The sequence below is a fragment of the Carcharodon carcharias genome, chromosome 3, assembly GCF_017639515.1.
Source record: "Carcharodon carcharias isolate sCarCar2 chromosome 3, sCarCar2.pri, whole genome shotgun sequence".
Lineage (NCBI taxonomy): Eukaryota > Metazoa > Chordata > Chondrichthyes > Lamniformes > Lamnidae > Carcharodon > Carcharodon carcharias.
Genome location: NC_054469.1, coordinates 129,867,625 through 129,882,327, shown reverse-complemented (window position 1 = coordinate 129,882,327; position 14,703 = coordinate 129,867,625). Strand labels below are relative to the sequence as shown.

General features: G+C 45.0%; 1 protein-coding gene across 5 annotated transcripts in view; it reads left to right on the top strand.

Annotated features, from left to right (window-relative positions):
• Window positions 1-14,703, top strand: part of snx13 (sorting nexin 13) — a 172,880-nt gene that overhangs the window by 120,351 nt on the left and 37,826 nt on the right. For all 5 annotated transcript variants that reach the window (XM_041184463.1, XM_041184464.1, XM_041184462.1 and 2 more), the window contains one exon: window positions 2,778-2,877. In XM_041184463.1, coding sequence (XP_041040397.1) covers window positions 2,778-2,877 — 100 coding nt within the window. The remainder of the gene's footprint in view (window positions 1-2,777; window positions 2,878-14,703) is intronic.

The window sequence follows — 14,703 nt, the reverse complement described above, 5'->3', positions numbered from 1 at the left end:
GTGTTCCTTTACTTGTTCTAATACCAGAATGGAGTCTATTACTTAAACTTTTGAACTTCCTTTGAAGGTCCTAATACAGAGGCAATTGACATGGTAGTTGTCATGATTTTGTTAAACCAAATAGCTAGTCATAAACAAAAACAAAAATAGCTGGAAAAACTTAGCAGGCCTGACAGCATCTGCGGAGAGGAACACAGTTGACGTTTTGAGTCCATATGACCTTTCATCAGAACTAAGGAAATAGAGAAATGAGGTGAAATACAAGCTGGTGGAGGGGGGTGGGACAGGTAGAGCTGGATAGAGGGCCAGTGATAGGTGGAGACGAAGAAGAGATTGCCAAAGATGTCATAGACAGGACAAAGGGGTGTTGATGGTGGTGATATTATCTAAGGAATGTGCTAATGGGGACATTAAGGGTAGCAAGCAGAGCAAGCAAATGACAGATGGCCCCAGTGGGGGTGGGGTGGGGGAAGGGATCGAAATGGGCTAAAAGGTGGAGACAAAACAATAGATCAAAATAAATTTAAAAATAGGTGGGAAAAGAAAAATATATTTTTTTAAAATAAATTATTGGAAAAAGGGGGATTGGAAAGGGGGTGGGGATGAAGGAGAGAGTTCATGATCGGAAGTTGTTGAACTCAATATTAAGTCCAGAAGGCTGTAAAATGCCTGGTCGGAAGATGAGGTGCTGTTCCTCCAGTTTGCGTTGAGCTTCACTAGAACAATGCAGCAAGCCAAGGACAGACATGTGGGCATGAGAGCAGGGTGGAGTGTTGAAATGGCAAGCGACAGGGAGGTCTGGATCATGCTTACGGACAGACCAAAGATGTTCCACAAAGCGGTCACCCAGTTTGCGTTTGGTCTTCCCAATGTAGAGGAGTCCGCATTGGGAGTGGCAAATGCAGTAGACTAAATTGAGGGAAGTGCAAGTGAAGTGCTGCTTCACTTGAAAGAAGTGTTTGGGCCCTTGGACGGTGAGGAGGGGGGAAGTAAAGGGGCAGGTGTTGCACCTTCTTCAGTTGCATGGGAAGGTTCCGTGGGAGGGGGTTGAGGTGTAGGGGGTGATGGAGGAGTGGACCGGGGTGTCCCAGAGGGAACAATCCCTGCGGAAAGCCACCAGGGGGTTGAAGGGAAGATGTGTGTTTGGTGGTGGCATCATGCTGGAGTTGGCTGAAATGGCAGAGGATGATCGTTTGAATGCGGAGGCTAGTGGGGTGATAAGTGAGGACAAGGGGGACCCTATCATGTTTCTGGGAGTGAGAGGAAGGTGTGAGTGTGGATGCACAGGACACGGTTGAAGGCCCTGTGAACCACCGTGGGTGGAAAACCTCGGTTAAGGAAGAAGAAAGACATGTCAAAGGAACTGTTTTGGAAAGTGCCATCATCAGAACAGATGCGACTGAAGCGAAGGAACTGAGAGAATGGGATGGAGTCCTTACAGGAAGCGGGGTGTGAGGAGTTGTAGTCGAGGTAGCTGTGGGAGTCGGTAGGCTTGTAATGAATATTGGTGGACAGTCTAACACCTGAAATTGAGACAGAGAGGTCAAGGAAGTGGAGGGAAGTGTCAGTGATGGACCACGTGAAAATGATGGAGGGGTGGAAATTGGAAGCAAAATTAATAAATTTTTTCAGATCTGGACGAGTGCATGAAGCAGCACCGAAGCGGTCATTGATGTACCGGAGAAAGAGTTGTTGGAGGGGGCCGGAGTAGGACTGGAACAAGGAATGTTCCACATACCCCATAAAGAGACAGGCATAACTGTGACCCATACGGGTACCCATAGCCAAACCTTTTATTTGGAGGAAGTGAGAGGAGTTTAAGGAGAAATTGTTCATTGAGAGAACAAGTTCAGCCAGACGGAGGAGAGTGGTGGTAGATGGGGATTGAACAGTGCCCCGAACAATCCTCATCCACCACGACTCTCCTCCGTCTGGCTGAACTTATTCTCTCATTGAACGATTTCTCCTTAAACGCGTCTCACTTCGTCCCACCCCCACTAGGGCCATCTGCCACTTGATTGTCCTGCTTGCTACCCTTAATGTCCCCATTAGCACATTCCTTAGATAATATCACCACCCTCAATGCCCATTTGTCCTAGACATCTTTGACAATTTAAAGCCCAAAAGTCTGTCAATCTCAGCCTTGAATATACTCAATGAGAAAGTAGTTACAGACCTATGGAATATAGAATTTGAAAGATTCCCAATCCTGAGGTAGAAAATTTCTTCTCATCTCCATCCTAAATGATTTACCCCTTATCCTGAAACTACACCACCATACCCACCTCCACTGCGCCCAGTTCAAGACTCGCCAGTCAGGGAAACAGCATCTTGAGCCTTTTCAGAATCTTTTATGCCTCAATGAGATGATTCCTCATTCTTCTAAACTTCAGAGAGTATATGCCCTTTCTACTCAATCTCTCATAGGAAAACCCTCTCATCCCAGGAATCCATCTCATGAACTGTATAAAGTTTTATAGACTTATTTTGTGTAATTTTGATTTTTGTTTTGAGTGCACATATTCAAACCTAAGCAAAGGCTTTACCTGCAGAACAACCATGGCAATACTTCAGAAATAAATTATTGGCTTTGAAACATGCTGGAACATCCTGAGAACATGAAAGGTGCGATTAAAAGTGCAACAACTACCCCCACCCCCCCACTTTCTGCAACTCCTCCAAGTTTTAATGAGAGTTTAGCTGAGTCAGTGTTTTTTTCAAACTTTGCTGTTGTGTGACAAATTTTTAGCTGCTTATTCACTTTTTTTAATCTGCAGGAAGTAGATACGCTCAAGCTTGCTGCGAACTTTGGAAAACTTTGCACGATCCCCCTAGACAGTATTCTTATGAACAACGTTGCATTACAGTTTTTCATGGGTAAGTGCTTTCTTTCGCTCTTGGACTCAGCAATAATTAGGGATATAAACATTAAAGATTTAATTCTATTAAATTTAAGATTTAAACATAAGATTGTGTTTAAGTTGTGCTTTGATTCTAATGTATTTCTGCAAGGGAAGAAATAATTACATTTTTGTTTGTGTTAATGTTTATAATTTTTTTCCCATTTCACGAAAAACAACTTGGCGCATAAATTGCATCATTGTTTTTCAAAATATGCTTGCAGAACCTGGTTATGGTTGATCTTTCACCTTAATGCACCATACTTACTGTGCCACACTTAATAGAGTTAGAGCAGCTCTGGAAACGGCTGTCCACTGACAGTCAAAGCTGTGTGCTTGTCATGCTCTTTGAATTTTTTATAACTGCTATGCTTGATACTTCAATGCAAAGCCTACATTTGGAAGTTTGCTTGTTCTTTTGTACACCTAGGAGGATCTTTGAGCAGACTGACGCTTTGTCAAGAGCACAAAGGATGTCAGTTGAGAGTATTTGTTCGCAGTTATCTATGCTCTATCAGTACACAGTATGAAGGATCTGCAGCCCATTGCAGACTGTTTAACCTTTTTGTAAGGTAGGTTTCACCCCCAGTGCCAGAGGTCCATAATTGCACATCAAGTGGTGAGGCAAGTTTAAAAAATTTTGAATTTGTTTAGCACTGGCATTGTGGACTGCCTGACGAGAAAATATGATTGCACTGATCAGGACAGGTTGTTGCTTTAATGTTGAAAGGGTCCTGTACGCAAAGCTGGGACAGGGCAAGAAAAGGCAGGGCAGGGTAGCAGATGGTATGTAGGACCACCACAGTTTTTGTATTAAAGTATGATAGAAAAGTGCATTTCTAATTAATTCAGTTCCAGATTTTGACCTAGCAACAGTGAAGGAATGTTGATATAGTACCATGTCAGGATGGCGTGTGGCATGGATGGGAACTGGCAGATGATGGTGTTCTCGTGCTTTGCTGCCCTTGTCCTTCTAGTTTGTAGAGATCGTGGGTTCTGCTGTCGAAAGAGCCTTGATGAGTTGCTGCAGTGCATCTTGTAAACGGTGCACACTTCTGCCACAGGTGGTGGTGGTGAAGAAAATGAATGTTTAAGGTGATAAATGGGTGTCGATGAAACAGGCTGCTTTGTGCTGCTTTGTCCTAAATTGTAATGGGTTTCTTGCGTGTTGTTGGAGCTGCAGTGATCCAGGCAAATGGAGAGTATTCCTTCACACTCTTGAAATGTGCCTTGTAGATGGTGGCCAGGCTATGGGGAGTCAAGAGGTAAGTTACTAGCTGCAGAATTCCCAACTGCACTCTTGCAACCACAGTATTTATACGGCTGATCTAGTTAAGCTTCTGGTCAATGGTAACCCCAAGGCTGTTGATGGTGGGGCATTCAGCGATGGTGAAGCTGTTAAATATCAAGTTGTGATGGTTAGATTCTCTCTTGTTGGAGATGGTCATTGCCTGGCACTTGTATGGTGCACCTGTTACTTGCCACTTACCTTCCCAAGCCTGAAGGTTGTCTAGATCTTGCTGATACAGGCAGACTGCTTCAGTATCTAAGGAGTCGTACTGAACACTGCAATCATCAGCGAACTTCCCTATTCCTTTACTTCTCTTGATTAACGATGAAGCAGCTGAAGACGGTTGGGCCTAGGACACTATTTTGAGAAACTCATGCAGTGAAGTCCAGCGACTGAGATGATTGGCCTTCAGCAACCACAACCATCTTTCTTTGTGCTTGGTATGATTCAGCCGGTGGAGATTTTTCCCCAATTACCATTGACTTCAATTTTTTGCGGACTCATTGATGCCACCTTTGGTCAAATGCTGCCTTGATGTCAAAAGCAGTCACTCTCGCCTCACCTCTGGCGATCTGCTGTTTTTTCCACAATCAGACCGGGGCTGTAATGAGGTCTGGAGCCAAATGGCCCTGGTGAAACCCAAACTGAACATCAGTGAGCAGGTTGTTGCTGTCTAAGTGCTGCTGATGATAGAGAGTAGACTGGTGGGACTCTCATTGGCTGGACTGGAGATATCCTGCTTTTTGTGAACAATACATAACTTGGAAATTTTCCATTTTGTTGGGTAGAGGCCCGTGTTATAACTATACTGGAACAGCTTGGCTAGGAACACGGTTAGCTCTGGAGCGCAGGTTTTAGTACTTAGCTGGGGCATTGCCAGGGCCCATAGCCCTTGCTGTATTCAGTGTCTTTGTCCATTTCTTGATGTCACGTGGAGTGATTTGAATTGGATGAAAGCTAGCATCTGTGATGGCGAGGGCCTCCAGTGGAGTCCAAGATGGACTTGGCACTTTTGGCTGAGCAAATGCTTCAGCCTTGTCTTTTGCTACGAGGTCCTGGCTTTTGGCATCATTGAGGATAGAGATGTTTGTGGAATCACACAACATAAAGGGTTATCCTCATGGTGAGGACAGGAATTCATCTCCACAAGGACTACGCTGCGGTCACTTCTACAAATGCTGTCATGGACGGATGCATCTGCGAGAGGCAGATTAGTGAGCTTTCTCTCATCACCTGCCACATGCCCATTCTGGCATGTATTTCTTTAGGACTTATCTAGCTTGGTTAGTAGTGGTGCTACCGAGCCACTCCTGTTGATGGACATTGAGGCCCCCCCATCCAGAGTATCCTCTGAGCCCTTGCTACCATCCAGTGTTTGTTCCCTGTGGTGCTCAACATGGGGAGTACAATTCATCAGTTGAGGGAGGGCGATATGTGGTAATCAGGAGGAAGTTTCCTTAACCATGTTTGACCTTATGCCATGAGATTTCATGGGTTTTGGAGTCAATGTTGAAGATTATCAGAGCCTGTCCGTCCTGACTTACATACCGCTGGTGCTGCCTTCTCTGGTGGGTCTGTCCTGCTGGTGGGACAGGACACACCCAAGGATGATGATAGAAGAATCTGGGATATTGGGTTTTTTTTTGTCATGGTTTCGTACAACTGTGTGGCTTTCTAGGACGTTTCAGAGGGCAGTTAGGAGTCAACAATGTTGTTGTGGATCTGGAGTCATGTGTAGGCCAGATCCAGTAAGTACGCTATATTTCCTTCCCTAAACAACCTTAGTGAACCAAATGAGTTCATCAAGGGGAGGGCCATTTAAATGGGTGGGTCAAACTGTGACATCACAGAGCCATCCTGAGATTCTCACTGCGCTTCACAATGAGACCAATGATTTGAATAGATTTGTAAACTGACTAAATTTGAAGCAGGAGGCTGCTCACTTTTAAATGAAGGAAATGGAGCAGCATTAACTGGCTGATCTATCTAAGAGTGAGTGGATTCTGGCACAAGGTTATATTTGATGGATTAGACAGAAGATGTGGACATTGAAAGGTTTATCTTGTATCATTACTTGTGCAGGTCATGGCAAACAATATGAACAGTGTAACAGACCCAGTAGTATTAATGCACAGTCAGGTGAAATAGTTCAATTTATTATCATGAATAGATTTTCCATGGTATTGCTCGTAGTGTGAATCTGCAACCAGATTGCTGATGGGTGGGTATCCAGCCTCAATCTCTGGTCCCTCACTGATACACTGCTGTCAGTTCTTGAATTTGGTGTATCTGCTCCCTGTTGCTATAAGCTACTTCATATCATTTGTAGATCTCTCATGACATTTCTCTTGATAGTCAAAGAAAGTAAATTTGGCTTTGTGAATGGTAGGTCATGCCTGACTAGTAAAAATATTTGAGGATGTAGTTAAGATGGTGGACCTAAAGTGTCTATGACTATGTCTATCTGGTTCCACTATACTAAATTAGTAGGAGGGCGAGCATAAGGATGAAGCATTGAAGAAGAGATACAAGATAACAGCAAGCATTGGAGGAGACGAGCAGCATTAGAATGAAGTATTTCAGAAATAGGATGGATCATACGGTTGAGGAGGTGGTAAAATGTGAGGCAAGCTATGTGTATGTAAAAGTATGAAGCATTTTAAATTAGGCTGGTAAGGTGCAGGCAGAAGTAGCAACATGAGATTGATATAGTCCTGGCTCAAGCAAGGGGTGGAATGGACACTTAATACTCCTGGCTACGTTGCATCCAGTACAGAGAGGGAAGGAAAAAAATGGAAGAGGAGATTGTTCTTGTACACACTAGGCATATTCTCATGAGGGGAAAAGATGGGACATCCATAGCGATAGCTTCCCTAATAACGAACGAACAATAAAGGGATTAAAATGTGAGAGAAAAGGAGTAAGAGAAATGAAGGCAGTTCTCAGAGCAGAAAAGGTTCAGGTAAGATTTGATAGGTGTTCAAAATCATGAATGGTTTTGAAAGAGCATCAGTATTGATCAAAAGTGCTGTCACAGCACTGGAAAGGAACAATGTAATTGAGGGCTCAAAGACAGTCATTTTTTTAGAATAAAGGAGCCATTCCATTGTTGAGTGAATAATATAGGCCATAGTGGAAAGGAGATGGAGGGGCAAATTTACAGAGAAATTGCAGAAAGATGCAAGAAATTTGGAGTAGTGATAATGGAGGACCTCATTTATCCACATACAGACTAGGAAAGTAACAGTGAAAAGAGCAAAAGTGGTGGGGGTGGAGCAGGGGAGAATTACTGAAACTTATACAAGAGAACTTTCTTGATTAATGTGTTTACAGCCTAACAAGGAAGGATGCAGAACTGTATCCTTTTCTGGGGAATAAAGTGGGACAAGTAGAGTATATTTCAGTAGGAGAGCATCTGAGAAACAATAATCAGTGTACCATTGGCTTTGGTGTAGTTCTGGAGAAGGACAAGGAAGAAGTTAAATGTGAAAATACTCAACTGAAGGAAGGTTGATTTCAGTGAGTTGTAAAAGGATCTGGCCAGATGAATTGGAATAAGAAATTGGCAGGTTAGCCAAAGAATGAATAATGGGGGTCCTTCAAAGAGGAGATTGTTCTTGTACACACTAGGCATATTCTCATGAGGGGAAAAGATGGGACATCCATAGTGAAAGCTTCCCTAATAAAGAGATTAAAATGTGAGAGGAGTGAGAGAAATGAAGGCAGTTCTCAGAGCAGAAAAGGTTCAGGTAAGATTTGATAGGTGTTCAAAATCATGAATGGTTTTGAAAGAGCAAATAAGGAGAAACTCTCTTCAATGGGAGACAGGTCAGTAACCAGAGGGGACAGATTTAAGGTAGTTTGCAAAAAAGCAAAAGGTGACATGAAGAAAGCATTTTTATGCAGCAAGTTGTTGTGATCTGGAATGTGCTGTCTGAAAGGATGATGGAAGCAGATTCAGTAATAACTTTCAAGAGGGAATTGGATAAATTCTTGAAGTGGAAATGTTTGCAGGGCTTTGGGAAAAGATTAAAGGAATGGGATGAATTGGATAGTGCTCTCCAGGTGTAAACAAAGGTATGATGGGTTGAATGGGCTTCTTCTGTAGTGCATCATTCTATGATTCGCCTCAGTTAAATCTCCACAATCTTTCTGCTCAAAGGAGAACCATCTCCATTTCTCTAGTAGCGGAACTCTTTCACCCTTTTGTATCATTCTAATAAATCTCTTCTGCATCCTTGCCAAAGTGTGTGCCCAGAATTGAATACAATACAACAGCTGAGGCCTAACCAGCATAAAGGCATGACTTCCCTGCTTTTGTACTCTTAAAACTTGAAATTGGTTGAAGCCAGTTTTTGGGAGCAGGGGTCACAATTCACTTCCTACCTATGTCCATGCCAGTTGAAGTGGGGATAACACAATTTTTGCTCACCCACCTCACTTATATGATTTCTGCATTGGCCTGAGCTGATCCAGCACTGATTCTCTGACCTCCACTCTGCCTGCAGCCTCTGCGCACAGCAGGAGGCTCAGTTAGCATCGCTTGCTGATCATGTCCTGCCAACCTTATCCTCTTAAAGAGTCATTGCCTATTTAAGAGAGGCTACACACTTGCAAGCAATCATGGCTGACAGAAAATCAGTTCTCAACACTGGAAGGACGTCTCAGCAGTCAGGGGAAAGGGCCTCTTCACTTTAGCAATGTCGCACTGTAGGCTTTGATGACTGAGTTCTTCCCTCCTGGAGTACAATATTTCTCTGGGTAAGAAAGAAACCTTCTAGACTAGTCCTGAAAAAGGAATGGGGAGAACGTCACCTGGGAGATGAATGCCTGTTATCTAACATCGAGGACATGGCAGCAATGCAGGACAAAATACAATGACCTTATATGGGTGGTTAAGCTGAATGAATGCATCCTCACTGTTCATCTCATGCCCATCACACCAACAAGCTCCTACTCTGCTCAATGCACCACACTCTGGACTCACTCCTAACATTTATATACTCTACCTCTCTCCACACATTTTCCAAAGTTGCGAGTGTCACACCCCACCTCTCCCTCTCTCTACATATCTAAAGCCATTCAGCTATGACTGGCACATTACCCAAGTTACTGACATTCTGCTCTCTTGCAGAAGGTTGACATGAGACGAGGCAGAATCCAAGTGGAGGGCTCCAGCAATCTGTCCCTGGAGGGGATGGTGCTGTGCATTATGGGCCCAGAGGCAACGCAGACCATAGCATCCGGTGCACCAGAGGCTGTCCAAGATGACAGTAACAATCTTATGCCTCTTTTAAACTCCTCCCTCACCCTCATCCTGATATGTGGCATCAAATGAAAGTTGAAGCTGGTTTGATCATGGATCTCCTGCTTTCCACCCCACCCCCCTACCTCAGATCAATCCTCACTTTCTGCCTGTATATGTTCAGATACAGAAGAACTGTTGCTTGGACAGCCTCAGCAGAGGCAGGAGGAAAAGGAAGATCTACCCCATGAAAATGATGTGGATGCACTGACTATCACTTGATATACTCAGATGCTGGCACTGCGTGAAATCTTAAGTAGTATAGAGTCGGGATCAGCACACACTGAGTCACCGGACACGACGGCTGCAGCCAAGCCTGGGGGAAAAGGTACCTTGTGTGCCAGCTCTCCGACAGGTTCTGCTTTGGGGGACTCTAGAATGGTGGGTCCATGTTAAGACGATGGAGTTTGTTTGTTTCAACTGAGGCAGAGCCTCACCTCTGTCTTGCTGTGCCCAGTTGAATGAAGTCCATGTTTCCCCCTTGTCTTTCTTTTCCTCCTCCTCCTACTGAGGTGGCATCTGGATGGTAGGAGCTAGTGACTGCATTCCCATAATGGCCAGGTTGTAAAGGATGAAGCACACCACCACAAACTGGGACACCCTCTCTGGCCCATGCTGCAAAGAGCCCCAATCAGTCAAGGCGTCAGAATTGTTGGGTGAAATTTTGTCATCGCTGTGGAGATGGACTGGGAGGCAGGAAGGGTGGCAGAATACTGACGGATGGTGTTAGAAGAAAAGCCTGCCATATTTATGCCACTAAAGGGATATTCCTAGAGGTGGCCTGGTTGGCAGTTGGAGACTGAAGGCTTCAGGAAGGTAATTAAGCCTATTAAGCAGACAATTCAGTGATTTTTCCAACTGTTTACAAATTTGTACGGCTGCACAAGAACAACAGAGCTCCAAAGCCTATAAGGAGGTAGAAACTCAATAGAAGGTCTGACTTGGCTGCAATTGGCAGGCACTGTGAAATGTTGCATGGCTTGGTAGAGAGGGTGATGGTCAACAGTGACTGTAGAAGTCTGGAGGCTTGCGCATGCCTGGATGAGCACAATGGAGACATTCAGATTGTGTCCTCTCTAATTTGCCACTTGTGTGTACAGGACAAGGGGGCTGAGAGACCTTGAGAAGCGTGCAACAGTTTGCAGTGGGGTTCATTCACTTGGGGATTGGGGAGGGGCCCATTGAGTAGGGGCATCAAAGAGGGAGACAGCTGCAGCACCTAGAACGGTACCAGGATTACAAGCCTCCAAGAGGACAGCGGAAGAAAAATGCAGAGGGGTATGCAGCTAGCCCCTATGTCGCAGACAACAGTACCCCTCGAGGTGCTAATGTCAGAACTTTCCTGCTCCAACATTTGCAGGAATCAATGTCGTTGAAGACTGCACCTCTTCAGGAAGGTATTCACTGAGTTGTGTGCCATGATGGAGGAGGAGCTGAACCCAATGGGAAGTGGAGGGTGCCCATTGCTTGTATTGCTGAAGTTTATGGTAGCACTGATTTCTCCGACTCGCAATCATTGTGGGGTTCTTCTGGAGATATCTGTGGGATTGCCCAGGCTGAGGCACATTGTTCCCAAGATGATCACCAGTGCCATGTTCAAGAAAGCTGGCCAGTATTTGGGGTTTTGCACTAATCTCGACAGTTAGACTGAGAGGGCTGTAGGATTTGCAGGATTCTCCCAGGGATAGGGTGGAATTGCATGCATGTGGCTCTCAAGGCTCCCATAGATCAAGCAGCAGCGAAAAGGATGGACTTCCGCTCTCTCCATGTACAACTGGTCTGTAACCACCCCAAATGATCTTTAGGCCTGTGCAAGGTTCCTGGGAGCTGTCACAATGCCTACACAGTAAGGCAGTACCAGGTGCCCAATCTTTACAGGCCCCTCGCATGCTTTCAAGGATTGATACTGGGTGAAGGGCTACCTGTGGAAGGCATAGCTTCTTACGCCTGTGCAGAATTCAAGCACAGATGTAGAGATACAATAGCTGCCATGTGACAATTCCATGCCCATTGAACAGACAGACCATACAGCTTCTAAAGATGCAACTTAGATACCTTGATAGGTCTGGTGAAGACCATCAGTATACGCCCAGCAAGGGTCTCATGTACCATTATGGTGTGCTGTGCTTTGCACAACCTGGCTTTGAACAATGAGGACATTCTGGAGCATGATGCTTCTCTGAGGAGTAGAATTGGAGGAGGAATGTTGACCGGGTGGGTTAAGAAGATGCTGATGAACCTAGGCAAGAAGAAATGTGATACATGCAAGGGAGGCTCGCGACTCACTAACACGTTTCACTTGAGTCTTCCTTAAAAGCCCATGTAAGCAAATAAATCATCTAACTTCTAAAGCTCTGTTCCCTTTTCCTTGAATGCCCTTACCACCTCACTGGACCCATCATGACATGGAGCTATGGCATGAATAATGCATTGACCTAATATGCGATCTGCTCTTTCCCATCAGACCCTTTGCAATAGCAGTTGAACTGTTATTGGCCTATTGTGGTGCAGCATATCCCATCTCATTAAAGATAAATAGCAAGGTGACATCAAACTATATAATCTAACCCCATGAAATCCAAGTGTAGCTAGTTGGACTTTCTTATACCCTTGCAGCTGTCCCTACATGGTGATTTTCCCCTGCGCTGTCAGCTGAAGTAGAGGCTGTTGCTTTCTGCTCTGTGGCATTTGATAGTCATGGTGATTGCCCTCTGGTTACCTGACGCTTGGAGGACCCTGGCATATTGGCATTGGTATCACTGTCAGAGGGGACAAGAACCCACTGTCCACACCAGGACTGCCCTGAGGAACCCCCAGGTACTCCAGGCAGTCTTTCCTCTTCTCTTTTTCAAGGCACACTTGTCCCTCCTTGCTCACCCGACAAGTTTGAGGACCTGCTGATGACTCCATACGTTTTGTCCCCGCCCTCTCACCAAGCTGTTGCTCCAAAGAGATCATGGAGATGGTGACGGCATGCAGGTTCACGCCTATCTCTGGCATCCACTGAATGGTTTGCTGGATGTGGCTCTTCGTGACAGTTGCCACTCTCACTGGAGGAAGCCATGCATGCATATGCCAGAGACATGACTGTACTCATGGTCAGGATGGACTCCTCCATCATCCGCACATGCGTGCACATAACCTCTGGAAGCTCTGCCAAATGTTCATATAATTAGCACTGCAGCACCAACATCAGCCACCTTGCTGACAGCTCCAGAGGCATGTCATCAGCCTAAAGCTGAGCATCACCATACCCTCGTACAATCCTTAGAGTGTGAGTGCCCATGAATGTCACAGCCTCTATCACCAGATTGTGATTGCTTTGCTACTCACACGCAACTGGCCACCAACATGAGAGTATCTGCGCTGGTGGAAGGTGCAAGGAAATGATGTGATACTGCACCCACTGAGATCATTGTCTCCTCTGAGATGGAGGGCTGTCCTGTAGGCTCTGCACCCCCCTGATGTTGTAAACGTCCTGTGAGAGAGAGATGATTAATGAGAAGGTATTGCACATTCCAACATGACCTTCTGACTGCTCATCACCTGGACCTCTGAGCTCTGTGACCAGTGGTGGGCACATGAGCTCTTTTGTGCTTTTTGTTTGTGCCCATTCATTAAACTACTTGGTTTCTCTGGATTTGCCACCCAGTTCACCATCCACAATTGTCTTGCCTGCTTCCATTCCTCGCAGCTCCAATGCAGCCTCTTCCTTGGCGTGAGGATCACCATATATAGGACACCAGCTCCAGTTCTTGCTCTTTCTTGCGCTTTGTGCGCTTGCTTCTCCTGCAGGGATAACCCATCATAAATACACACCTGTATGAACATATGAAATAGGAGCAGAAGTAGGCCATTCAGTCCCTCAAGCCTGCTCTGCCATTCAATAAGATCATGGCTGATCTGTTTGTGTTTCAAATTCCACATTCCCATCTATCCAATAACCTTCTATTCCCTTGCCTAGCAAGAATCTATCTACCTCCACTTTAAAAATATTCAGTGACCCTGCTTCCACTGCCTTCTGAGGCAGAGAGTTCCAAAGTGGCACAACCCCTAGAGAAAAAAATTCTCCTCATTTGTCTTTAGGCGACCCCTAATTTTAAAACAATGCCCTCTAGTTCTTGGGTCACCCACAAGAGGAAACACTCTTGCCATGTCCACCTTGTTAAGACTATTCAGCATCTTATATGCTTCAATCAAGTCACTCCTCATTCTTCTAAACTCCTGTGGAAACAAGCCCTGCCAATCCAACTTATCCTCATAAGACAACCAGCTTATTCCAGGTATCAACCTAGTAAACCTCCTCTGAACAGCCTGTCTTAAATAAGGATACCAAAACTGCACACAGTATTCAAGATGTAGTCTCACCAATGCCCTGTATGACTGAAGCATAACACCCTTACTTTTACGTTCAATTCCTCTCATAATAAGGGATAGCGTTCCAGTTGCCTCCTTGATTACAAGCTGTACCTGCACACTAACTTTTTGTGACTCATGCATGAAATACCTAGATCCCTCTGCACCTCTGAATTCTGCAGTCCATTTAAGTAATACTCTGCTTTTTTTATTCTTTTTGCCAAAGTGAACAACTTCACATTTTCCACATTATGCTCCACCTACTTATGTTGGTGACAGCCTAACTGTTCATCATGGCAACACAGGGATGCTGCCTGCAGGTGGCCTTTCTGTACTGGTAGTGCAGGGCCAACTCCGACTGACTGGATTCCTCCACAGAGAGGCTCCCATGCATGTGGCAGCTGATGCCACGTCGCAAATGCTGTGTGCAGTCTTGGTCTCCTTATTTAAGAAAGGATGTAAATGCATTGGAGCTGGTTCAGAGGAGGTCAACTAAATTGATACCTGGAATGAGAAGATTGTCTTATGAGGAAAGGTTAGATAGACTGGGCTTGTTTCCACTGGAATTTAGAAGAATGAGGGGTGACTTGATTGAAGTATATAAGACCCTGAACGGCATTGACAAGGTGGAGGTGGAAAGATGTTTCCCCTTGTGGGTGAGTCCAGAATTAAGGGGCATTATTTTAAAATTAGGGGTCGCCCTTTTAGGACAGAGGTGAGGAGAATTTTTTTGAGAGTTGTGCGACTTTGAAACTTTGTCTTAAAAGGCGGTGGAAGCAGGTTCATTGAATATTTTTAAGGTGGAGGTAGATAAGTTCTTGTTAGGCAAGGGAATCGAAGGTTATCAAGGG